This window comes from Oryx dammah, unplaced genomic scaffold (assembly GCF_014754425.2).
Source record: "Oryx dammah isolate SB20612 unplaced genomic scaffold, SCBI_Odam_1.1 HiC_scaffold_29, whole genome shotgun sequence".
Taxonomy (NCBI): Eukaryota; Metazoa; Chordata; class Mammalia; order Artiodactyla; family Bovidae; genus Oryx; species Oryx dammah.
Window position 1 is genome coordinate 23,298,733 of NW_024070213.1, and position 25,402 is coordinate 23,324,134.

At 35.1% G+C, this 25,402-nt stretch overlaps 1 protein-coding gene across 5 annotated transcripts in view; it reads left to right on the forward strand.

The window, feature by feature from the left end:
- The window catches only part of LOC120858881 (activating transcription factor 7 interacting protein), a 115,993-nt gene that overhangs the window by 40,648 nt on the left and 49,943 nt on the right, over positions 1–25,402 (forward strand). For 4 of the 5 annotated variants that reach the window (XR_005719963.1, XM_040235231.1, XM_040235234.1 and 1 more), the window contains exons 2-4: positions 12,890–14,376; positions 23,248–23,331; positions 24,703–24,848. Coding sequence is in view for 4 of the 5 variants with exons in the window: in XM_040235231.1 (XP_040091165.1) it covers positions 12,897–14,376; positions 23,248–23,331; positions 24,703–24,848 (1,710 nt within the window). In the remaining variant the exon portion in view is untranslated. Of the gene's footprint in view, positions 1–670; positions 740–12,889; positions 14,377–23,247; positions 23,332–24,702; positions 24,849–25,402 lie in introns of all 5 variants that reach the window. The other variant, XM_040235232.1, reaches the window with a different exon arrangement.

The window sequence follows — 25,402 nt, forward strand, 5'->3', positions numbered from 1 at the left end:
AAGTAACTGGCTTATCTGAGAGGAACACATGGAGAACAAGATGGTTGTTTTTTTTCTACTTTTATAGAAGTATACTAGTGTAATTACAGGTATACTTGTTGATCTAGAAGTGTTAATTCCCTAAAGTGGGAACCAATACTCAGTTCTTTTTGTTTTTGTTGCTTTGTCTGTGTTGAAAGTGTGACCCAGTAAAAGTCATAGGTTGAAAACAAATGAAAAACTATTCAACTCTAGTTTTGCTGTTAAAAAAAAAAAATCACAGGCTTATTGAAATGTAATTCACATGCCATACAATCCACATGATTAAAGTATACAACTCATTGGTTTTTAAAACATTCACACAGTTGTGTAACCATCACTACAATTAATTTTAGAACATTTTTTATTACATTATAAAGAAATCTTGTATCCGTCAGGAGCCATTCCTCATTTCTTCCCCAACCCCCAGTACTAGCCAGCTACTTATCTGCTTTCTGTCTTTATAGATTGGCCTATTCTGGACATTTCATATAAATAAAATTACTCAGTGTGTATGGCCTTTTGTGATAGGCTTCTGTCACTCAGCATGTTTTCAGGGTTTATTCATGAAGTAACATTTATCAGTACTTCATTCCTTTTTATAGCCAGATAATATTTCATTTTAATGGATATACCACATTTTATTTATCAGTTGCTGGACTATGCTGGACTATGACTATTATGAATAGAACACTTTTAGGAGGTTATGAGAAGTGCTTCTGTGACTATTTATGTACAAGTGTTTGCATGGATGTGATTTTATTTCTTGTGGATATGTATACCTAGGAGTAGAATTGCTAGATTATTATAGCAGTACTGTTGAAGAAGTGCCAGCCTCTTTTCCAAAGCACCTGCTCCACTTTACAGCCCCATCAGCTGTATGAGGGTTCCAATTTCTCTCCATCTTTTGCTAACACTTGTTATTTTCTGCTTTGGTTATAACCATTGTGTTGTGTGTGAAGTGTTAATTATGGTTTTGATCGGCATTTCTCTAATGACTAATGATTTTGAGCATCTTTTTATGTTTGATGCTTATTGGCTTATCTTTGGAGAAATATCTGTTCAAGACTTTTGCCCATTTTTAAATTGGGTTGTTTTATTATTATTGAGTCATAGCAGTTTTTATATATTCTAATAGATACAAGTCTCTTTTCAGGTATATTATTTACACATATTTCCTCCCATTGTGTGAGTTATCTTTTCACTATCTTGATGGTGACTTTTGCAGCACAAAAATTTTTAATTTTTATGAGGTGCAGTTTTTTTTTCTGTTGTTAATCTCAGGACATATATAAGAAATCATTGACTGTTCTAAGGTCATGTAGATTTATATCTGTTTTCTTTTAAGATTAAAAATTTTAGCCATTAGATTTAGGTCTTTGACCCATTTGGAGTTAGTCTTTATTTATGGTATGAGATAGGGGTCGAAAGTCATTATTTTGCATGTGGCTATTCAGTTGTTTCTGCAACTATCTATCTGTTGAAAACACTGTTTGTTCCTCATTGAATGGTCTTAGCACTCTTGTCAAAAATTATTTAACCATAAATGTGAGGGTATATATTTTGACTGTTCTAATCCATTGCTGGAAGAAGCACAAGCGGGAATCAAGATTGCTGGGAGAAATATCAATAATCTCAGATATGCAGATGACACCACCTTTATGGCAGAAAGTGAAGAGAACCTAAAAAGCCTCTTGATGAAAGTGAAAGAGGAGAGTGAAAAAGTTGGCTTAAAGCTCAACATTCAGAAAACTAACATCATGGCATCTGGTCCCATCACTTCATGGGAAATAGATGGGGAAACAGTGGAAACACTGTCAGACTTTATTTTTGGGGGCTCCAAAATCACTGCAGATGGTGATTGCAGCCATGAAATTAAAAGATGCTTACTCCTTGGAAGGAAAGTTATGACCAACCTAGATAGCATATTGAAAAGCAGAGATATTACTTTGCCAACAAAGGTCTATCTAGTCAAGGCTATGGTTTTTCCAGTAGTCAGTGTGGATGTGAGAGTTGGACTGTGAAGAAAGCTGAGCATCGAAGAATTGCTGCTTTTGAACTGTGGTGTTGGAGAAGACTCTTGAGAGTCCCTTGGACTGCAAGGAGATCAAACCAGTCCATCCTAAAGGAGATCAGTCTTGGGTGTTCTTTGGAAGGACTGATGCTAAAGCTGAAACTCCAGTACTTTGGCCACCTCATGCGAAGAGTTGACTCATTGGAAAAGACTCTGATGCTGGGAGGGATTGGGGGCAGGAGGAGAAGGGGAATACAGAGGATTAGGTGGCTGGATGGCATCACGGACTCGATGGACGTGAGTTTGAGTGAACTCTGGGAGTTGGTGATGGACAGGGAGGCCTGGCGAGCTGCAGTTCGTGGGGTTGTAAAGAGTCAGACACAACTGAGCAACTGAGCTGAACTGAACTGATTCCACTGCTCTCTCTGTCTGTCCTTCTGCTAGTAGTGCATGCTCAGTTGATAAGTTGTGTCTGACTCTTTGCAGCCCCATGGATTGTAGCCTACCAGGCTCCTCTGTCCATGGGATTTTCCAGGCAAGAATACTGGAGTAGGTTGCCATCTCCTCCAGGGGATCTTCCCAACCTAAGGATCAAAGCTGCACTTAATGCGTTGGCAGGTGGATTCTTTACCACTGAGGCACCTGGGAAGCCCCAGTAGTACCACACTGTAAAGATTACTGTAGCTTTATAGTAAGTTTTGAAAGTGTGAAGTGTGAGTCTTTCACTGTCTCTCCCCCCACCCCCACCCCATATTGGCTATTTGGAATTTCTTGCATTTCCATGAGTTTTAGAACCAGTTTGTCAGTTTCTACAAAGAAGATAGTTGAGATTTTGATAGGGCTTTACCTTCAATCAGTCGATCAATTTTGAGAGTAGTGACGTGTTAATGTTAAGACTTCTGATTCAAGAGTATAAGATGTCCTGTTTATTTAGGTCTTTAATTTTTTCAACACTTTGTAATTTTTTAGAGTATTGGTTTTGTACTTTTTGTTAAATTTACTTTTTATGCTATTGTAAATGGAACTGTTTTCTTGATTTCTTTCTGAAATTGTTTTTTGCAAGTGTTTTTTATTATATTTTTCAATATGTTGATTTTATATGTTGCAACCTTCTAGTCTCATTTACTGGTTCTAATAAAATTTTTGATGGATTTCTTAGGATTTTCTGTACATAGGGTTTTATTATCTGCAAATGGAGATAGTTTCACTTTTTTCCTTTCAAGGTACATGACCTTTATTTCATTTTCTTGCCTAATTGTCCTGGCTAGAACCTCTAGTCAGTGCCTAATAGCAGTAGTAAGAGCAGGCATTTTGTGTTGTTTCTGATCTTAGGGTGAAAGCTTTCTGTCTTTGTCAATTAAGTATGTTATACTAAGTCGCTTCAGTTGTGTCTGACTCTATGTGACCCCCTAGACGGCAGCCCACTAGGCTCCTCCGTCCCTGGGATTCTCCAGGCAAGAACACTGGAGTGGGTTGCCATTGCAGCTATGGGTTTTTCTTAGATGCTTTTTATCAGATTGAGGAAATTCCCTCTGGTTTGTTGAGCTAGTTCTATTGTTACTTGCTTGGATGACTTAATGAAAAATTACTTTTAAAAAGATACTTGGATGTTTAAGAGCTTCTTGGTAATAATGTTGGAGCTAATATGTGAACTAGTCTGTAGGCTGATGAAATTGAGGGTGTAACAGTCAGAACTCATTCACTGTGTGAATAGGCCTTAGCAATTATATTAAATGACTTTTCCATTTTCAAAGAGAGAAGAAAATAGTGGTAAATACAGCATAGTTTATTGCTTATTGTTTTGAACACTAGAAGACCCCCATGGTTGCAAAATTTAAAGGATGAAATGCATAAAAAGTGTACCTATGCAAAGAAAGCAATTTCATGCTGAATCAAGTGTCTTTTTACTTTACTAAGTTAATTATTATCCATGTAATGAATGATAGTAGCATGGCTATTGATGTATTATTTCAGATGTAAAGTTGAACTTGTATAACTTGTCACTTAAATGGGAAAAAATATGCCTTGGTATAGGGTCTGACATATAATTACCCCTTGATAAGTGTCAGTTTCTTTATCCCTTTAAGGTGGGTTGTTTCATTAATAAAATGGGGACTTTATAATATAGAAAAAAGTATAAGACATACCTGGGAATAATAAACATCAGATGCAAGATTATGCTTATCTTTGAGTTAAAGAGTTGGGATGGGGAAGGAGTAGCATGCTATCTGATAGTGTTATACAGGAGGCTTTGTTTTTAATTTCTTATCTGGATGATGGGTACACATATGTTCATTATATAAGAGTTTATATCTTGCTGCATGTTCTCTGTATTTAATAATGAAAAATTAATTATAAAAGAACATCAGTATAGCTAGACTTTAGTAAAATAATTCAAAATTTAAGCTAGAATCAAACTTAGCAAGCATCTCGTCTAACCTCCTCAGTTTTAGTGTTGAGTGACATGAAATCAGGAGAGTTTGGGTGATTTATCCTGTGACAACTATTATGCTAATGTTGGAACACAGAATAGATGTGGTTTTGTTAGTTTAGAAATCTTTGTTTTGCCAAGCTTTTATAATAATGTATTTTGAGTTGTGGTGGATTATATGTGCATGCATGCTCAGTCGTGTCCGACTCTTTGCAACCCCATGTACGGTAGCCTCCCAGGCTCCTCTGTATATGGAATTTTCCAGGCAAGAATACTGGAGTGGATTGCCATTTCCTACTCCAACAGGTAAATTATATAGTTCACTGTTATTCTTGTTTTGGTAAGATTACCTATCCCTGCTTTTTGCCATGTGACCGGAAATGTTTCCCCATGAGAGCTTTTTTCTCTCTACCCTCTTAACTTGGGTTTAGCCAATGGGCTGTGAGTGAAAGTGGCATATAATGTGTCTACGAAAAAGCTTTAAAATCTATTGTATATTGTATGGTTCTGTCATTGTGGGCTTTTTTTACTCAGTTATTATGGGCTTTTCTCTATGCCACAAGACCTGGAATTGTGGGGGCTGGGGAAGCATTTGCTGCTTCTTCAGCTGATGACCTAGAATGAAGAAGATTGTTAGTTATTAGCCAGTAAAAAAACATCTTTTTCCTTACTGCTTTATTACCTAGTGAAAGCTGACTGACACAGAAAGTAAGCTCTCTGTCCTTTCTCCTTAGATTGAGTTGATAAGAAAAGTAAGCGCTATTTCCTATCATTTGAAGGATTTACATTTTTCATCTTGCCCTCCTAAATCATTCTGAGTATTTTAATTCATCCAAGTAAAGTGTGAAAAATTTTTGACAAGTGGTTCTTAAATTCTTGAGGAAATAAAATACATAGCCGTCTGTAACTTTACTCATTGCTGCCCAGGTGGAGTTTGATGAGTTGGATAAGCTAGTGGGCCCTGATGGATAACTGGCTAATTTTCTGAGGGGATGTAATTTAGTAAGTGTGTTCTATAGTTGAGTTTGTTGGATCAGGTCAATTAATTTGACTTTGCGTATGTAACACAATGATCCCTGAAATACACTGGAAGAAGTTATTTTAAGGTATCTTGCATTTGCATTTTTTCATGTAGACTATTCTGGTATTCTTCAAAATATATCAGTGAATGCAACAAATTAGACTGTAGTGACTGTTCCGGTTTAATGTGCTTATTAATCAATATTGATTTGCTCTTGCTTTGTTCGAGGGATTGTTGGTAAAGCAAACTTCTGTTTCCTTTGTTGCTGATTAGTTCTAAACATTTAGTTAAGGGATATCCCATTATATGTTTTGATATCTCAGCTGATATGAGGTTGCTGAGAGGCTGAAGGGGTTATTTGTTGCATCAGATATTATTAGTGCGTGAAACCATACCAAACTCATGAATATTATTAGATAAGAAACGGATCTCCACCAGTTAAAGTTTCCTTTTTTTTTAATGCAGTAGTGTTTTTTTGCAATTGAGGGAAGAACTATAGCATAGTAGAACTGAAGAATTGTGAACTATAAGGAATTCTGGATTCTCAAGTAAATATTGCCAGTGCTTTGTGAGTGACTACAAGAGAAGTTTGGAAACAAGATGAAAATCCTTGTGGAAGTTTTAATAGGAGTAGTGATTATGTTTTACTACAGTTTTAGAAAAATAGTTATTGACAAAGTTGACAAGATATCTAGTATTTAAGATAAACATTTAGAAACTATATTAAATCTGCGCAGATAAATATCAAGAGGATGAATCATTTCACTTGCAGTTTCACCAGTCTTCACTAATGAACAGTAAACAGTATGCAGATTATTAACATTTACTATGCAGCAGAGTGATTATTCTTTATTATGATTTTATTTTCAGGACTGTTGCAGAATTCTCAAGTAAAATTTAGAAGTGCAGAGTAAAATCATGCAGTTCTCAATTGAGAATAGAATTCTTAGCACAATAACTGAGTTGCATTTCTACAGAGGCTAGGAACCTCAGCATAAAGTGATTATTTATGAGTAAGCCATCATTAGTCAAGCCTACTGACTAATGTTTGTTTAATCCATTTAACATAAACTCAAATCTGAAAAATTATTTTCAGCATCCCGTTTTTCAGAATAATGTTATAGTACTATCAGTTAAAAGCATGAGTTTAATTGGAGTATCTTTAATTGTCAAAGATAGAAATGTCAAGTCCACTTAAATGGCTTTGCTTAGCATTTTGCAAGTTTTTGCTAAAATTTTATTTTAAAATATATTTCATCACATATCCATACTTTGAATTAATATAGTGTTTGTGTATGTGTCTGTGCGCTTTGACCCAACAGTTTTGGTACTTCCTGTTGTTTTGTTAGTTAAAGCAGTTCTTGGAAAGCAGTAGTATAGATCCTTGTTTATTTAATCAGGAAAACCCTGCTATGGACCTGTTATTGAAAGAAGAATCTGGAGGTATGTTACAAATATGTGTCAATTTCATCGTTCACCTTTAATTTTACCCCGTTTGGATTCTTGGTAGAGCACTTGCCCTCATCTGCTTCCCTTGTTGCCGGGCAAGGTTTGTGATGCTGATGTCTGATTGGTCTAGGCAGCTATGGCTTTAAGCCAATCAAACAGTGAATTTCAGTTCTCTCACAAGACTGAAGCATTCAAGCAGCTGCTGATTTATTTTTCCTATGGTGAGATTATATAAACTAAGAGTATGGCTGCAGCAAGCTCCCTCTTGGGTATGTTTGAAAAATTACAAGGTTCATCTGTAATTGAAAGAGAAAAAATGAGTTTATTTTAAAAACTTACTACTAAAAATCTCATAGGTAGTGGATTTGAGAAAAAATATTCTGATGACAGATTTCCTATTTTTATTTTATAATTTTATATTTAAAGGACTAGCATGATGTCATAAAGAAAAAATTTCCCTTCAGTTTACATGAATATTTATTATGTAGTATATATATATTTGCTTTACTTCTTTAAAAGGGGAAAGCTCATAACCTTTTTGTAACCTGCTGCCAAAGGCAGTTAAGGTGAAAAGAATATAGTAATTGTACTTATAACACTTAATACAGGTTATTAAGAATCACATTTTAATTCCATTAAAATAATCAAACTAAGTCAGTTCAGTGCAGTAGACAACAAAACACTTTATAATGCTATCCATAGTTAACCTTTGGGTCCAGAATACAATTAACTTTTGGAATTGGAAATCTATAACGACAGGAATAGATGGGTATGAAAATAATGTTGCTAGTTATTTGGATTTAAGATTTTGCTGGATTTTTAGTATAAATGTTTTATATACGTTAAAGACTATGGAATTTTAAAAAGAAATTTACAGTTGAATCTTGCAGATTCCAACCCATTGTGTAGAGACGTATGTTCTTGTTATGTATTGTCCATATTTGATTCATTCCCCAGGTAGGGCATGGATTTATATTTCTGGAAACATTCTTTAAATGAAGATAAATAAGATTTACACCTTTTATCCTATTTTATTTATGTGGTATATTTTGTGCATAAAATTATAGGTTTAGAATTTTATGCAATTATGTTCTAGATTACTTTTATCAGACAAAGAACCTCACTGAAGTGTTGCGAATCCAGGTTTTAACTATGTTTTTCTGACCTTATTGTCTGTCTCCTGTTGCTGGGCAGGAATCAGAATGCTGGCTGCTGATTGGCTGAGTTTGTGAGCTGCTCTTGAACAGCCACTTAAATTCTTGAGCTTTTTGAGCAGGCAGATTGTAGGCTAAGACATTACAGCTTTGGGTAATACTTCTCTTTGTTGTTTCATAGCTATAATCTCTTTGCTAGAAAGAAGAGTGTGAAAGGAATAGGTGGAGGGGGATGAAGCAGAGCAGAAAATAATGGTTTCCCTTAAAGAAGAGGCTTATTGGACTTTCATTAAAAATAATTTATCCAAAATTAAAAAAAAAAATCCCAAGCCATAGAGACTTATTTGCAGGTAACACACCCTTCTTGGTTATTTAAATATAAATTCCTTTAGTAAAGGTGAAATTCTTGTTAATGCTGTAGAAAAAGATTTTTTTTTTTTAAAGTGGTGATATTTCCCCCACAGTTCTTGAATCTGAACATTAAGGACTTAAAACATTTTTTTCTTACTATCTTCCTTATGAAAAATGTTTTCAGGAGAAAGTAGTTCATTACATTTTACACATTTACTTCTAGATATGGCAGATACTTTCTGCTGTAAAATATAAGTGCTTTTCCTATGAAAATAAATTGCAGTCCTGTGAGAGCTTCATGACTGTAGTGTTGCCACCTAAAAAAGTAGTATTTCTTTTGTAGTATAGTTTTGTGAATGATATGTCAGTTCCAGATGACGATATTTAAAATGATCTTTAGAAATGTTTTGTTCCAGTCATATAGTAATGGAGACTTGTTTGCAGGTAACACACCCGTCTCTCCTGTGTCTTTCTTAAATATACATTGTTTATGCAAAATAGATTTTAAAAAACTTACTGCTGATTGGTTTGCATAGATATGGCTGAACTAGTTTGAACTGGTTGTTCATGCTACTTCCTTCTTGCTTTGTTATTTATTATATTTACTTAGAACCCTTAAAAGATCTTGTAAATGGCTGTAGTGTGCGCCCTTGTGGGTATAGATGGTAGTTATTCTGTAATTCTTTGTATAGTCTTTTATTTTACTGTATTGATGGCAATTTTGTTGATAAAACCAGCTTGCTTTGATAACATTTATTTTTATTAAATGTTACTTGGTGGCAATTAACATTGATCAAACATGATGAGTGCATGGTAGACTTTCTAATTCATATACAAACTACCAAAAATATTTAAGAGAAACTTGTTTCAGATTCCGTATGCCTAAAAACATCCTGAATATCCATAGACAATTACAATAACATTTGTTGAGTGCTAAGTGCCTTCCAAACACTTAATGTATAGAATCTCATAATCGTTAGTGCAACCTCTGTGTCAGGTACTGATATTCCCTTTTTAAGGTGGCTGATATTAAACAATGAAATGCTAGGTAACTTGCCCTGTGTCACATAGTAAGTACATAGGAGAGTTAGAACTCAAGCACATGTTTCTGTTGGCAGAATTCATGTTCTTACTGGAATTACTAAAAATTATGAAAATACGGTTTTTAAAAAGGAAGAAGTTTGTTTTTAATGCATCTGGCAACAGCGACCAGTTATGTATATAACGGCTGAGAAATGTGGCTGTTACAATGTCAAAATCCAGAAGAACTGCAGTTCAGTATTTGAAAATATTTAAAGGGTAACCACACCCCTAGTACTATAAATTTAATCATTTTTATGTTTGGAGTCAGCAAGGAAAATGTCTACAAAACTTGCATTGTATCTTCTTTGCAGAACATTTTTCAGTAAGTGTGAGTTTAAAATGGATTGTAGGTGGGGAAAATTTTGAAGTTAAATTGTAGCTGCATTTAATAATCCTTAAAAATAGTGCTATGATAATTTTGCTTTGACGTTTCTTCTCATTTTAAGGTAATTTTTATAAATAGTTTTACTCAGCTGTATAACTTAAAAACCTAGAAAGACTAAGAAATATAAGTAGTTGGCTTACAGTAAGAGTATGAATGCAGATTTTATACTGCAGTCTAGAAGTGCTGTGACAAAATGGTTGGTTCTCAAGCTTTATTGGCCTCCAGCAAATAGGCTGGGCCATAGTTTTGTGCCTTTCAGCTAGAGGAACGATGGAATATCAGGAACATGTAAATGAAAAGTTGGGTTTATTATTTGTTGCAGTGAGAGACAATACTCACCAAGGGGGAAACTGAGGCATATCAGTAGGAGGATATTAGAAAAAAACCTGGTAAAGGGTTTATTTATAGTATAGGTTGGGTTTTGCGGGAAGGGTTTGAGGCAGGAGACTTTACTCTGAATTAGATACTATCAGAAAGTGCTGGGGTGGGGGGAGGAGCAGTTCTATGCTCAGTAACTATCTCAGTAACTGTTTTCTGTAAGGAAGACAAACTACAGTGAGGGTAAAACTGCAATTGATTAACAAAAAGTGTAACCATCACTTATTTAGTCAAAGGGGAAGATATTTAGTAATTTATGTGTTGCAGGGTTGCACAGTGACCTTGTCTAATTTAAATGCTGAGGTTGTTATGTCCAACATGGCTTAGCTATAAGCATCAGATCAATTTATAATAACACTGAGCTTTGAACCTTAAATTCCTAGATTTCAGAGCTGCTTTTTTCCTTTCTCCAAGCAAGTATATCCTAGCATCATTCATACTGGTAATGGTGATGTTTAGTGAATATCCATTTAAAAGCAATATTCATGATTCCTGTATATCTTAGTCCTTAAAAGGATGTTTGTTTTATTCCACTGTAGAGTGGCAACATTGTCTTTTTCTAGGACCAAATCTGAACTGGCCAGGTGTTAACCCACACAGAAACATGGATAGAGAACATCCTTATCTTAGTTCTGATCTATTTTACCATTAAGTATGATATTTGCAATTTTCTTTTGTAGATAACCTGTATTAGATTTTAGTTGTTTACTTCTGTTAGATTTCTGAGAGCTTAATTATGACTCAGTTTTGAATTTTGTAGAATGAATATTGTGTTGAGATGATCTGTTGTTTATTTTTACCTTCTGTTTATGTGGTAAATCACATTGCTTGAAAAAGAAATTTTTTTTTTTCTTAAATAACAGATATGTATTGTCTTACATTTCTGGCAGTTAGAAGTCTGAAATTAAGGTGTTGAGGGGGGCCATGCCCTCACTGATGAAGCTAAGGAAGGATCTGTTCCATATTTCTCTCCTAGCTATGGCTTGTGACTGACTAACTCCACTTACCACACAGTGTTCTCATGTGTATGTGTCTGTGTCCAGATTTTCCCCTTTTAATAAGTGCACTCATCATATGGAATTAGGACCCAACCTAATGACCTTATTTTAACTTTATTATCTCTGCAAAGACCCCTATTCAAATAAGGTTACAATTTGAGAAATTATGTCTTAGGGTGCTAATTTATTTTTTTCAAGTGGACATCTTTGTTAGGCCTAAAATCTGCAGTGCTTAGTGACTTACTTGTAAATCTACACTGCTTCATTTTTTTATTAATGAAATCGACTTTATATATATATGTATTTTAAAGAGCTTAATCACATAGTTGCATGTTACTACCTTTTAAAGAAATAAACTTTTAAATAACTCACAGATGAAAGAAGAAATCACAATGGAAATTAGAAAATATTTTAATAGAACGGTGAAAAATATGACACATTAAAACGTGAGATGCAGCTAAAGCAGCGCTTAGAGGGAAATTTATAGCTTTACATGAATACATTATAAAAAAGAGGAAAGATTTAATTTAATGCGTAATATTTAGCATGTTGTGGAACTGCCAGACTGTTTTCCCAAAGCAGCTGTACCATTTTACAATCCCATTGCCATTGGATGAGAGTTTCAATTTGCTCACATTCTTAACTGACACTCATTATTTCTTTTGATAATAGCCATCCTGGTGTGTGTGAGATGTTACCTCATTTTGATTTGCATTTCTCTGATGACTAAATGATGTGAGGCGTCTGTTTATGTTAATTGCTTATTGTCTTTTTTTATATCTTTCAGAGAAATGTCTCTTCAAGTTTGTTGCCCATTTTTAAGTTTTTATTTTGTTGTTGTTGATTGCAATAGAGATGCAAATCTCTTATCAGATATATTATTTGCAAATATATGATTTGTAAATACAGTTGACCCTTGAAAAATGTAGGGACTAGGGGTGCTGAACCCCTGTACAGTTGAAAATCCTCATGTAACTTTATAGTTAGCCCTTTGTACCTGCAGATTCAACCAACAGTGGGTCAGGTAGTAGTGTAGTATGTATTTATCAAAAAAAATTCCAAGTTTAAGAGGACCCCTAAAGTTCAAACCACATTTGTTCAAGGGTTTAGTAATCTGTTGTTAATTGTTAATAGTTATTTAGATATTTCTGGTTGCAAATGTAATATTTTTTTATGTTCCTTAATTCTTCTTTCTTTTTCCCCTACCTCTATACCTCTCCCCCATTCCTCTACTGCTTTCATTCTCTTATTATTCCTATGACAACTACTTTTTTACTTCATGTACTTTTTTAACGCTCTCTCCTCCATACTCTGTGAATCCATTAGCTTACTGAGAATGAAAACTAGAAATTAGTCACTTTCCCCCTAACATTGCCTGGTAATTGATCTCTTATGAACTGTACCTATTATCAATTTTATGTTATATAAATTCAATAAATATAAAAATTAATACACAGCATTATAATTAGCATAAATAAGTATGCTTTCTATAATTACTTTAAAATTACATAAAGTGGTGCTTACTTCTAAGATCAATTTGCAATAAGTCTATATTTAGGTGGCTTTGGTTTCAATTGTTAAACTCTTTTTTTTTTCTTTTTTTAAAGATTCAAAATGGATAGTATAGAAGAACCTCAAAAAAAAGTCTTTAAGGCTCGAAAAACAATGAGAGTGAGTGATCGTCAGCAACTTGAAGCAGTGTACAAGGTCAAGGAAGAACTATTGAAAACGGATGTCAAGCTGTTAAATGGCAACCATGAAAATGGAGATTTGGACCCAACCTCACCTTCGGAAAATATGGACTATCTTAATGACAAGGAAGAGGTGAATGGCATTGAGGATCTTTGTTTTGACCCTGAAAAAAGTAAAGCAGAATGGAAAGAAACACCCAGTACCTTAAATGTTCATGTAAAAAGCAAGCAGGATGATGACTTAAAGTGTGAACCTTTGTCTGCTAATAATGTAAGTCCAGATCTAGCCTCTAAACTGACTGCTGAACCATCTTCTGGTGATCGAGCTTCTGATCTGGCTACTGGAGGTCTGGGGTCTGGAGATTCTGTCTCTGGAGACCTCACCTCTGAAACATTAACCTCTGGTGATCCTGCTTCTGGTGACCCTATCTCTGGAGATCGTGCCCCTGGTGAAACAGTCTCCAGTGACCTGGTCTCCAGTGAGCCAGTTTCTAAGGACCTGGTCTCCAGTGAGCCAGTCCCTGGTGAGTCAGTCTCCACTGAACCAGTCTCCAGTGATGCAGCGCGTGATGATCCGGCCTCTCGTGGTCTTGCCTCTGAATCACTGGCCTCTGATGATCCAGGCTCTGGTGATCTGACTTCTAGTGATCCAGCTTTTGGTGATTCAGCCTCTGGTAATCCAGCCTCTGTTGAACCAACTTCTGAGACAGCCTTTGACCCCACCTTTGACCCAAGTTCGGTACCAGCCTGTGAACCAGTTCCTGAAACTGATGGTACAGAGCCCAATAGCAATAAAGGTGATGATTTTCTTCAACAAAATAGAGACAATGAAAAGTTAGATCAAGTTTTCTCATTTGATGAGAAAAATAAAGCTGTTAGTAATAGTGACGCTGATGCAGAAGCTCTCGAAACAGATGATACAATTATTTGTTCAGATCTGTCTCCTGAAAAGAAGTTAGAAGAAGATACAATCACAGAATCTGTTCTCGGAGAGGAGGCTATATCTAGCAGTGTGGAGATTGACCACAGTGAAAAGAATGAAGAAGAAAATTCTGCAGACCTTATAGAAACCATTAGTGAAGATGTTATGAAAGATGACAAAAATGAGAATATCCTAGAAAATACAGATTCTATGGAGACAGATGAAATCATTCCTATTTTGGAAAAGCTTGCACCTGCTGAAGATGAACTCACTTGTTTTTCTAAAGCTTCTCTCCTTCCAATTGATGAGTCAAATCCAGATTTGGAAGAAAAGATGGAAGGTTCTTTTGGTTCACCATCTAAACAAGAAAGTAGTGAGAGCTTGCCAAAAGAAGCCTTCTTGGTCCTCTCTGATGAAGAGGATATCTCGGGTGAAAAGGATGAGTCTGAAGTTATATCACAAAATGAGACATGCTCTCCAGGTTAGCCTATTATTTAAATTTTAAAGATTTTGATTAGCTTTAATAAACTGCTTAGTTAAACATTCTCATAAAGTTTTAAGTTTCTTTTAGTTACAGAGGAAGTTGAGAATGGTGGTGACTAGAATACGCTTTTCGGAGAAGGCAATGGCATCCCACTCCAGTACTCTTGCCTTGGAAAACCCCATGGACAGAAGAGTCTGGAAGGCTGCAGTCCATGGGGTCGCTAAGAGTTGGACACGACTGAGCGACTTCACTTTGAATTTTCTCACTTTGATGCATTGGAGAAGGAAATGGCAGCCCACTCCAGTGTTGTTGCCTGGAGAATCCCAGGGACGGGGGAGCCTCATGGGCTGCCGTCTAAGGGGTCGCACAGAGTCGGACATGACTGAAGTGACTTAGCAGCAGCAGCAGCAGCAGCAGCAGAATACTCTCTAAACTTGACAGGTTCTTAACTTCACAGAATTCAGAATTAACAAAGATGCGCTCTGAGAGCAGCATTATGTAAAGTTCTGAGAAGGGAGATAAAAAACGTAGAAAATATTACACTTGCCCATAAGAATCTTGTAGACTGGAAATAAAGATAAGATGGACCAATATAACACTGTGATATAACAATTTCCAGTACATAATTAATCAAAATTCTAAAAGTTGGTCTTGCTATCATTTACCAACTGAATAATTTTGAATCTATTATAAAGGCCTACTGTTTAATTTATTTTTTTCAAGTGTGACAAATTCCATTTTACAATTTTCCAATTGAAATCTGATTTTTTTAATATTCTTTGTCCAGGGAATGATACCATCATTGCTGGAATTCAGAAATCTGGAGGCATAATTATATGTTTAATAAAGACTATCCATTTGCTTCCTAAGCATTCTAGATTCTATCTAATGTTTGATTCATTTTCTAAATAATCTCTTATTAACTTAAATCTCTATTATTTGATTATGTTCCTCTCTTTGGTTAGATCCCTATTACTTTTAGGATTATTTTAGACTCCTTATATAAAAACTGTATAAACTTCATGGTTTGGTCAATGCTTATCTTGTTATTGCTAGAGAAAAAAGGAGAATGAGAAAATCCTGCTTTGCTTTCATGGTCAAACTCAAGCATCATTCCCATGTGAAACTTTCTCAGTTACTTTCAGACTGGCATGAGTACCTTTATGTTTCCATTGTGTCACATTCTCTTAGCCTTAGAGCCCTGTGAGTGGAGTGACCTTGTAACAAGAAACACAGCATTTGGTTTTAGTTTGTTTGAAGAAAAAAAAAAGGCAAGACACAGGATTCCCCCACCCCACTCCAGTATACCATACCTACAATTCTTTTGGAGATATAAACTTTCCCCTTATTAAAGGTAACTTTATTTCCAAAGAGCATTCATTCATTTATTAAACCTGTATATATAGAAAGGCCAGGTTTTTCTTGGCTTGGTGATTTAAAGGTAAAATTTATTACTTGCCCTGAGGATTCTGACAAGAATTAAACCACAGGCCATTAAATACAAGGTTGTGAATACAGTAATAATGTTAAATTGGTAGGCTGGGAGTTTAGAGGAGAGTAACTTTATGAGATGTAGATGTATTCAGGGAAGCACTTTCCTTTCACTATCTGTGTAACATAGAGTTTTAATGAAGATAATCCCTCTTAATTGCAACTCCATCCTACTTGCTCAGGTCAAAGATCTTGGAACGATTCTTTTTTTGTTTGGTCCATGTTCCATATCCAGTCTGTCAGGAAATCCTGTTGTTGCTGCCTGCACAATAGATCTAGAATGTAGTCTCTTCTCATCATCTTCACTGCTGTCACTTCTGCTCTGAGCCATCATAATCAGGCCAAAATAATGCTTGGGTCACAGGTAGTGCTCAGTAAATGTTTGTGGAATTAAGTAAGTAATTCATAATATAAGAAATATAAGAATATTTTAAGTAATATAAAGAAAAGTGTGTCATGGAGGACCTTGCATATAATGCCGAAACATACTAGCACTGGGGAACCACTGAATGAGTTCAAGGAGAGGAGAATAACATGATCAAATTTACATTTTGGAAAGATAATAAGTAACAGTGTTTAGGGTGAACTTCACTCATTTCTCAGTAAGTATAGAGAGAGTAGTATTAAAAATACCTTTTGTTAGTGAATATAAGAAAGTTAGAGCAAATTGAAGCTTTAATGGGTTTATACGTTTTACCTTTATTCCAGAATCTAGGCTATTGGAGACTATCCCTCCCACACAGTGCTGTTAAGTGCAGCAAGATGAATATTAAGCTACCCCTATTGCATACTTTGAAAATTCAGAGTTGGGTTTATTTTTGGTTACTTACTTTTAGACTTTTATTTGGTTGTATGCTGTTAACAGAGTAAGTTTAGTAATAGATTTAATTTCTTAGCTGGTAACTGAACTTTTATTTTCTGTCCCCGGATCCAAAGGAAATTTTTTTATTGTAGATTAAAGTATAGTTTCTTATCTGTTCTTTGTTCTTTTTATGTGGTGGTAGAATCTGTTTCATGTCATATTTGTTGCTGTTCATCTGTTGAGGTATTACTTTCTTCAGATTCTTTATTCTTGACTAATTTTTAGTATTTTCAAAACACAGAATTGTAAATCTGGCTTTTCCCTCTAAGTACTAATGCTTATGGCTGTACTGGTAGGAAAACGTAAAACTCTTATTATTTCAGACACTTCTTTAGCAAATTTGTTTTAAATGTAGCAGTTGTGATGTATATTAGCATCAATAAAAAATAATGAATGATATCAGAAAGCAAATAGAAAAGCTATTTCAGGTTTACAAGATAGAAAAACCTAACAAACGATTGCAGCTATTCCTACTGTATAATAACTGATACTAAATGTTTAGAATCATAGTCTGTGTAAAAAGACTAGGAAAAGAAAGGTTTCTCTGTGGGAACATTACAGCAACACTAGAGGAGGTATACACATTAGTTATACCTTTCATGTATTTTCCATACTATACTCTCCTCGAGCTTCTGTTCCATCTTTCCTGTTCTTCAGTGCCACTCTTCAAGTTACGTTAACAAAGCTAGCACAGTTTCATCTCTTCCTATTTACTCTCTAACTTAGTTGAATTGTGATTTCCATGTTGCACAGAGTCGGACATGACTGAAGTGACTTAGCAGCAGCAGCCTCCTACTTAATTTTTCTCAGTGAAGTGACGTTAATGCTCCTGTTGTTAAATCCAGGGGCATCCTTTTTTTAAATTTTATTCTCATACTTAAATGATCTCTTAATAACAATCCCTCCCTCTTGAGATTCTCCTTAGCTTTCAAGCTACTGCATTCTCAAATTTTTCCTCCATTTTTGCCTTTATCATTCTGTTTCTTATGGAGAAATGAAAGGGAGAGCTCTTCTGACTACTTGGCTTTTTAAAATTCTTTAAACATTGTTATTTCTTAATATTTTTGAGGAGAATAATCTGTTTTAGAGTAAATAAGATTTTATACTAAGTTCTGACATAATTTCCTTCCAGATATTATTTCACATTTTAAAAATATCTGATTGATTTATTTTTCCCTTTTTACTGAATCCTTAAGATAAATTCAGTTCGGTTCAGTCACTCAGTCATGTCTGACTCTTTGCAACCCTATGGACTGCAGCACGCCAGGCTTCCCTGTCAATCACCAACTCCCGGAGCTTACTTAGACTCATGTCCATCGAGTCAGTGATGCCATCCACCATCTCATCTTCGGTTAATTTATTTATAAATTAATCTCATCCCAATTTATTTATAAGATAAATTAAGTGATCATAAATGCTAATCAGGATCATTGCATGAGAATAGAATTAAAAATTTCTGTCTAATTTTGCTTCAGGGAAAGTGATAGAATTGCCATGGTTTAGACAGTTAAAATTATTGTTAATTTGTTTTCACTGTTTACTGTATTCAGCTAAAATTCTTTATTATCTCAGCCCATCAATATTCAACTGTCTTACCTATTCAGATTTTCTTTATGGAACCTCATATTCTTATACATTGGTATGGAAGTTGCAGATTTTTTTAATCAAGAAGTTGAGGAAGATCAAAGATAAAACAAGTTTTGGAAAGGGAAATGTGAAAGGAAGGTCAGATTTAGATGGCTGTTGTTGCCCATGTTAGGGCAGAGGCTTGGACTATCTAGGAATAATTAGGAGTAGATACATTACCATATGGCTGGAGTAGGAAATGGCATCCCACTCCAGTATTCTTGATTGGAAAATTCCATGGACAGAGGAGCATGGCAGACTGCACTTCTTGAGTTCTCAGAGATTTGGACATAACTAAGCATGCACACATAGATAATGTCTCTATGACCATATAGACATTAGTTGATGTCCAGTGAGAGTTGAAATCACCTCAGAGTGAGTATAAGTGAGTGAGAGGAGGTCCAAGAACTGAGCTCTTTGTAGTCCAGTGATTAGAGACTGGGGAGATGAGAAAGAACCAGCAAAGAGTACCAAGAAAGAGCTTCAGCTAGAAAGAAAATTAGGAGATTTTGTTGTCTTAGGAAGTCAAGTAAAGAATGTTCTGAGAAGGAAGGAAAAACTAGCTCTATTTATGTATCAAATGCTGCTGTTTAGTTAAGGTGGAAGAGAAATATTTAATGACCTGGAGATCATTTGTCACCTTGACAAGGGGCACTGGAGTTGAAAGCCTATTTGAAGTTGAATTTCAGAGAGAATGGAAGAATTGAAGATAATAAAATGTAACTTTGCCCCCCCAGTTTTGCTTTAAAAGGGAGCACAAAAACTTACTGTGGAAGATACATTATTTGGAAATTTGTATTAGTTAAATAAAGCCTTTAAAAATGTTCTGGAAAAGATATTTTACCAGTAATACCACATTTTTCTGACATTTAATATGTCTTGTGAGATTGACTTTTACACTGGCTATTTATGTTCCTGCTGCTGCTGCTGCTAAGTCACTTCAGTCGTGTCCGACTCTGTGTGACCCCATAGACGGCAGCCCACCAGGCTCCCGTCCCTGAGATTCTCCAGGCAAGAACACTGGAGTGGGTTGCCATTTCCTTCTCCAGTGCATGAAGGTGAAAAGTGAAAGTGAAGTCGCTTAGTCGTGTCCGACTCTGCGACTCTATGGACTGCAGCCCACCAGGCTCCTCCATCCATGGGATTTTCCAGGCAAGAGTACTGGAGTGGCGTGCCATTGCCTTCTCCGAATTATGTTCCTAGTATCTATAAGTTGCTTGTTTTATCTTCTTTGCCCAATTTTTTTTTGTGTGTGTGTGGATTATATTGTCTTTAGTTAGTCTCTAGGAACTTTTTGTTTTAAGTGTTTCTCATAGAGCCATTAATCTAAGGTGGGTAATTGGCAGACTATGACTGATAAGTCCTAACTGTTTTGGTTAATAAAGCTCTGTTGGAACATAGCCACATCTATTTGTTTATGTGCTACATATTTTTTTATCAGTAGTTCCCATCGTAAGTACAGATTCGACCAGTTGTGTCAGAGACCATAGAGCCCACAAGATTGAATTTACAGAAAATGTTTGTCAAATCTGACCCAGGGCAATGGTTTTCTCCATATTTTTTTGGAATAAAGTTCTATTCCATGTAATTCTAAAAATGGAGAAGTAACCCCTGATATAAATTGTGTCTTCTTATCCTCTACAACACAGTTTTCTACCATAATTTAATGGAATTATATTAAAGATAACTGTCATCAGAAAGATTTGTCTCAGCTCTTTCCCAAGGTTTTTAGGATTACCAAAATTACAAGGTTTGGTACCTGCTCTTAGGGAATTTACTGTCTCATCTGGTTGAAAGAAAAGAATACCACAGATAGAAATGCCTATGAAAGCATGTCAATATATGAGGCTGTACTCAAGATGGGAGAGATTACAGCAGAAATTGTGGATGAGGACAGCTTCTAAAAAACAAAAACAGTCTTAACCTAAGTATTTGGATAAGTTTTTTAGGAATCCCAGAAACTACTCTAAGTTATATATAAACCTGTCTGTGTACATAGGCTTTTGATTATTATTCTGAGTTGATGCAATTTCACTTAGATTCTGTATAGGCTTTGTGAACAATAACAACAAAAAAAATTAAAGGAGTCAGACACAACTGAGCGACTTTCACAACATGTAATCAACATTTTAAAATAAGGTATTTTTCTTTTTCATACAAAGTCCTCAAAATCCAGTTTGTGTTTTACTCTTGCAGTCTCAGTTTGGACTCGCCACATTTGAAGTGCTCAGTAGCCACGTGTGGCTAGTGGCTCTGCTACTGGATAATACCGAAGAGCCCATCCCCTGAGAGCCCTCAAGTTCATAACAGTATGGTTTTTCCTCCCTGGGTTATTGCCTTTTCCAAATTCATTATGACTTCAGAGTGTCAATAAGGTGCCTGTGAGCATTCTCCCGAACATACTTTATAATAAACTATAACTCCAAAAGAAAGATAGGGCCTTACTCCTTTCTGTAGATTCTGTTAATACCATTTTTTAAATCCTAAATTCTTTATTAAGTCAAATGCGAGCCTAAATTTTAATTATCTTTGTCTATTTTTAAGTCCTAATAAGTGTTGAGAATATAGTCACATCTTCTAAACATATCTGGAAAATGGGAATTGGATGATAAGAGGAGTTTTTTGAATAAAATGAAGGAATTGCAAGCTCAGCTTGACATCTCTCTCAGAGAAGAGGGAGAGTAACATACACATAAGAGAGGCAGACCAAACCAGGCCAGTTTGCTCTGCTGTTTTCTGATCGATTGAAGTTACAAGGCTAATTTTGTCCTTTGGTGGTATGATGGTTTGCTGAATAAAGACTAGGTAAATCTTAATCTTAAGCAACCCAGTTACTCTGGAAACTGTGGGAGTCACCACCCTTAGTATTAAAGACAGGAAAACTTGGAAAAGTAAATAAGTAAATGCTTTGTAATGAGTGTGCAGTCTACAAGGGAGCAAAACAAAACTTTCATTTCATTGAACTGAGGTTCAGGGATGAAATCTTAAAAACATTTCTCATGAGCATAGGGTGGTAAATGGGAAGTTGATTTTCTAATACTCATGTTAAAGTTTAAAAATAGTCTCAGTAATCTTTGTATGTATTGTGTTAACATTCTTGTTTTGTTTTACTACTGTCACATTTTACAGATTTATTGTTTTACTATCTTAGTGTGAAAAATATTGTAATAGATTCATCAGTGATCCTCATCTTTGCCTGTTTTCACCTAAAAATTCTTTTTGTTTTTTCTTTTTAACCTCAGCTTCTACTTAGTATTCTTGCCTGGAGAATTCCATGGACAGAGGAGCCTGGTGGGCTATAGTCAGTCCATGGGATCACAAGTTGGACACAACTGAGCGACTAACACACATATACACACTACTCAGGGCTGTTGAAACTAAGATCCTGGTGTTTGAAGCAGAAATGCTTTATCAGAATCTTTACATAGTGCTCTATGCACATCATTGCTTATTTAATTTTGGTTGCAGTATGTGATGAAATATGGCATGTTTTATTGAAGTAAAGGATATAAGGGAGAAAAATAGAACCCAAGTATATTAGTGATTAGTTCTTCTCCCCTAAATGTTTAAGTTAGTTGAGGAGCTATAAATAGATTTACCAAAGGCCATTTCTGGTGCCTCTGGAATTTTTTGTTATAACATTGCAGTTGTATAGATATGTTTATAAATATTTTTGGTCACATTCTTTAATTGTTAGCTTTTATATGCTTCTTGTGAAAATTACTTGTGCTACATCGCTTCAGTCATGTCCTATTCTTTGTGAAGCCAGCCAGGCTCTTCTGTCCATGAGATTCTCCAGGCAAGAATACTGGAGTGGGCTGCCATGCCCTCCTCCAGGGGATCTTCCTGACCCAGGGATTGAACCTGCCTGCATCTCTTACTCTCCTGCATTGGCAGGCGAGTTCTTTACCACTAGTGCCACCTGGGAAGCCCGAAAATTACTTAACCTTTCTAAATGTTACTTTCCTTATCTACATGATGGAAAAAATACTGTTTATGTTGCTGCTGCTGAGTCGATTCAGTCATGTCCGACTCTGTGCGACCCCATAGACGGCAGCCCGCCAGGCTCCCTTGTCCCTGGGATTCTTCAGGCAAGAACACTGGAGTGGGTTGCCATTTCCTTCTCCAGTGCATGAAAGTGAAACGTGAAAGTCAAGTCGCTCAGTCATGTCCAAGTCTTCGTGACCCCATGGACTGCAGCCCACCAGGCTCCTCCACCCATGTGATTTTCCAGGCAACAGTACTGGAGTGGGCTGCCATTGCCTTCTCTGAATACTGTTTATAGTGTAGGATTATTTGGAGGATAAGAAGTAATGTATGTCAAGCACCTAGCTAATTTAGTTGTTGGCACTGGTACTGAAGTAGCTAATACTTTTCAGTAAAACTTTTTTTTAATCTATAGGATAAAAGATATCTTTAGGATAGACTTTACCTATCCATCACCATTAAAATAGTGATTCAGCCTATCTGGTCAAAAATGTTAAGTGTTTTGAGTTTGTCAGTAATTTGTAATTTTTTTTTTTTTTTTGGAATTAGTCACAACTAATGTTTTAGTTTTAATAACCGAATATAAAGGAGTCTAAATGCACTATAGTAGTTGTTTTCACATCTATTGATGATGGTAAAGTATTAAGATATTTTGTTTTAAAATCGATATATATATTTTTTCCCTGTTAAGAGTTTATTATGTACTTGCAAGAACATTTAAAGCTAGACTTGGTCATTGATTTCCACCAGTTTGTGCTCCTTTTTTTATTTCCAATATTTTACATTTTGAGACTGATTTCATAAAATATCATTAGCTGGATAATTATACCAAAAATGTAAATTATTATGAACTGTTAATAAATTATATTGGAAGAAATTTTCCTTTTCTATTTTTGTTACAGAACAAATAGAAAGCAATGAAAAGGACAGCAAACCTGAGGAGGAAGAGCAAGTAATACGTGAAGATGAAAGACCTTTTGAGAAAAGTAAGCATGTACAAGCAAACCTGAAATTGTTTTAAAAATTGTTTCTGCTTTTAAGGCTGTAGAAAATACTCTTCTGTCCATGAAATGATTGTAAAATTTTTCAGTTTAAGTGAGCCATAGTAAAATTATTTTGTTGATGGTTAACTCAACTATCTTTGAAAGTGTTAGTTATTTCATGTGCTTTATTGTTTTGCTTATTCTTTCCATTGTTCCATAAGAAAGATTTAAGCTTACTATTTAGTAAGGTACTATCTGAATATCTTGAGAGAAGTTGTTCTAGATTTTCTTTTAGGTCATGGGCCTATAGGAATTTTGTCTGAGGTGATATGGCAAATGAAAGTATGTATCTCAGTTTATTTAAAGTTCTTAAGCTTTGTGGGAAGGGGAGAACAATGTTACTGAATGTCATTAGGTTTACGGAAAGATCACTGGACCAGAAGTCAAGAAATTGGTGTTCTGTAACTCTCTTACTGCTCTCCATCTGTGCCTGTGTAAGTTATAATACAAGAGAAGTTGTGGAATAGAATTGGACTTTAAATCAGGCATGTAGACATGGACATAGGGTGAGGTAGAGAGGAAGATGTATGGTCACATATAGCCATTTTTCTTTAATAAGTGTGGAGATTTTAATATTTTCCTTCTTACATATTCAAAAAGAAACCAGATAAAAGTTGCTTATGATCTCATGAGTGTTGTCAGTATTTAAAGCAAATTTCTAAGTGAAGGGCTTTGAATATTTATTATTTACCAAATTACTTTCCTAATAACATTAATTTTATTATTTTTATCAATATATATTTGCAGTTTCTTAAGATATGTTAAGAATAACTATTGATATGTTATTTTCCTAAGGCTAATGATTAAGGAAGAATTTTTCCTAAATTTAGTGAGGAAAAAATTTTACTGAGGGGAAAGAATTAAATAATTAAAGCTATGCACAGTTGTAGAAGTATGCAATGTGAGAATGCATACTGAGAAATCTGTGACTTGTGAATGAATGCTGTATTTTCTCAGAATTCATATTGTATATAGAATTTATTAAAAGGAATGAATTTAAGATGATCTCATATTGTTAGTTCATCTTCCATCTTAATGGGAAGATTTTGAGGAAAGAATGTTCTTTGTTCATGTTGTTCGTCCATTTGCTTATTTAGCCATTAGGAAGTTCTTGTTTAGCATATTGAAAATCATTTCAAGTTTAAAGCTAAAAGCTATCTACTAACTTTTCTGATCACAAAAGCAAATGATTGAGAATCCTGTTTTGTAGATAGAAATAATATTTTCCTGACAGTGGAAAATAAGCATTAAAGTCTATCTATAATAAAAGCATCTGATTGGTGTTTAATAAAAACATCTACTTTTTCTTCTCAGGTGAATTCTTTAGAAGAAAACGTTCTAAGTCAGAGGACATGGACAATATACAGTCCAAACGCCGTCGATATTTGGAAGAGGAATATGAGGCAGAATTTCAAGTAAAGATTACAGCCAAAGGAGATATAAACCAGAAGCTACAAAAGGTGTTAGAGATTATAAGTTAAAACCATATTAAATAAAAGGCACCACCATCTTTATTCTTCTAGGTTTTTGACTTTACTCTGTATTTTATTGACATATTCAGATTTCTCATAGAAACAAAGAACTTGAAGCGTGCTGCGATTCATGGGGTTGCAAGGAGTCGGACACGACTGAGCGATTGAACTGAACTGAACTAGGCTTATTACCCTTAATTTAATTCTAAAATTCCTTGTGACTCTTTTGAAGCTAAATTGTTTTTGTTTTTCTCAAGATAGGATAATAAGCATCAAAATGGGAGAGAAATTATGACTTCTTATTTGCTTTATACAAAACTGAGCATCAGTTTTCAGCTTTTTTTTCCTTCTACACTCCATTCTAGTAGGAACATTAGAGTCTCATATGTTAACATTTTTAGCTTTTATAATTTTTTTCATAAGCTGGTTTCATGACTGTAAGTCCCTGCATTCTAAGCTCTTTGTTATGTATTTTAGGCTTAGTATTTAAAAATGGTGTGAACAAGGCTCTGGAAGGACTAGGGAAAAGGACTATTTAAAGT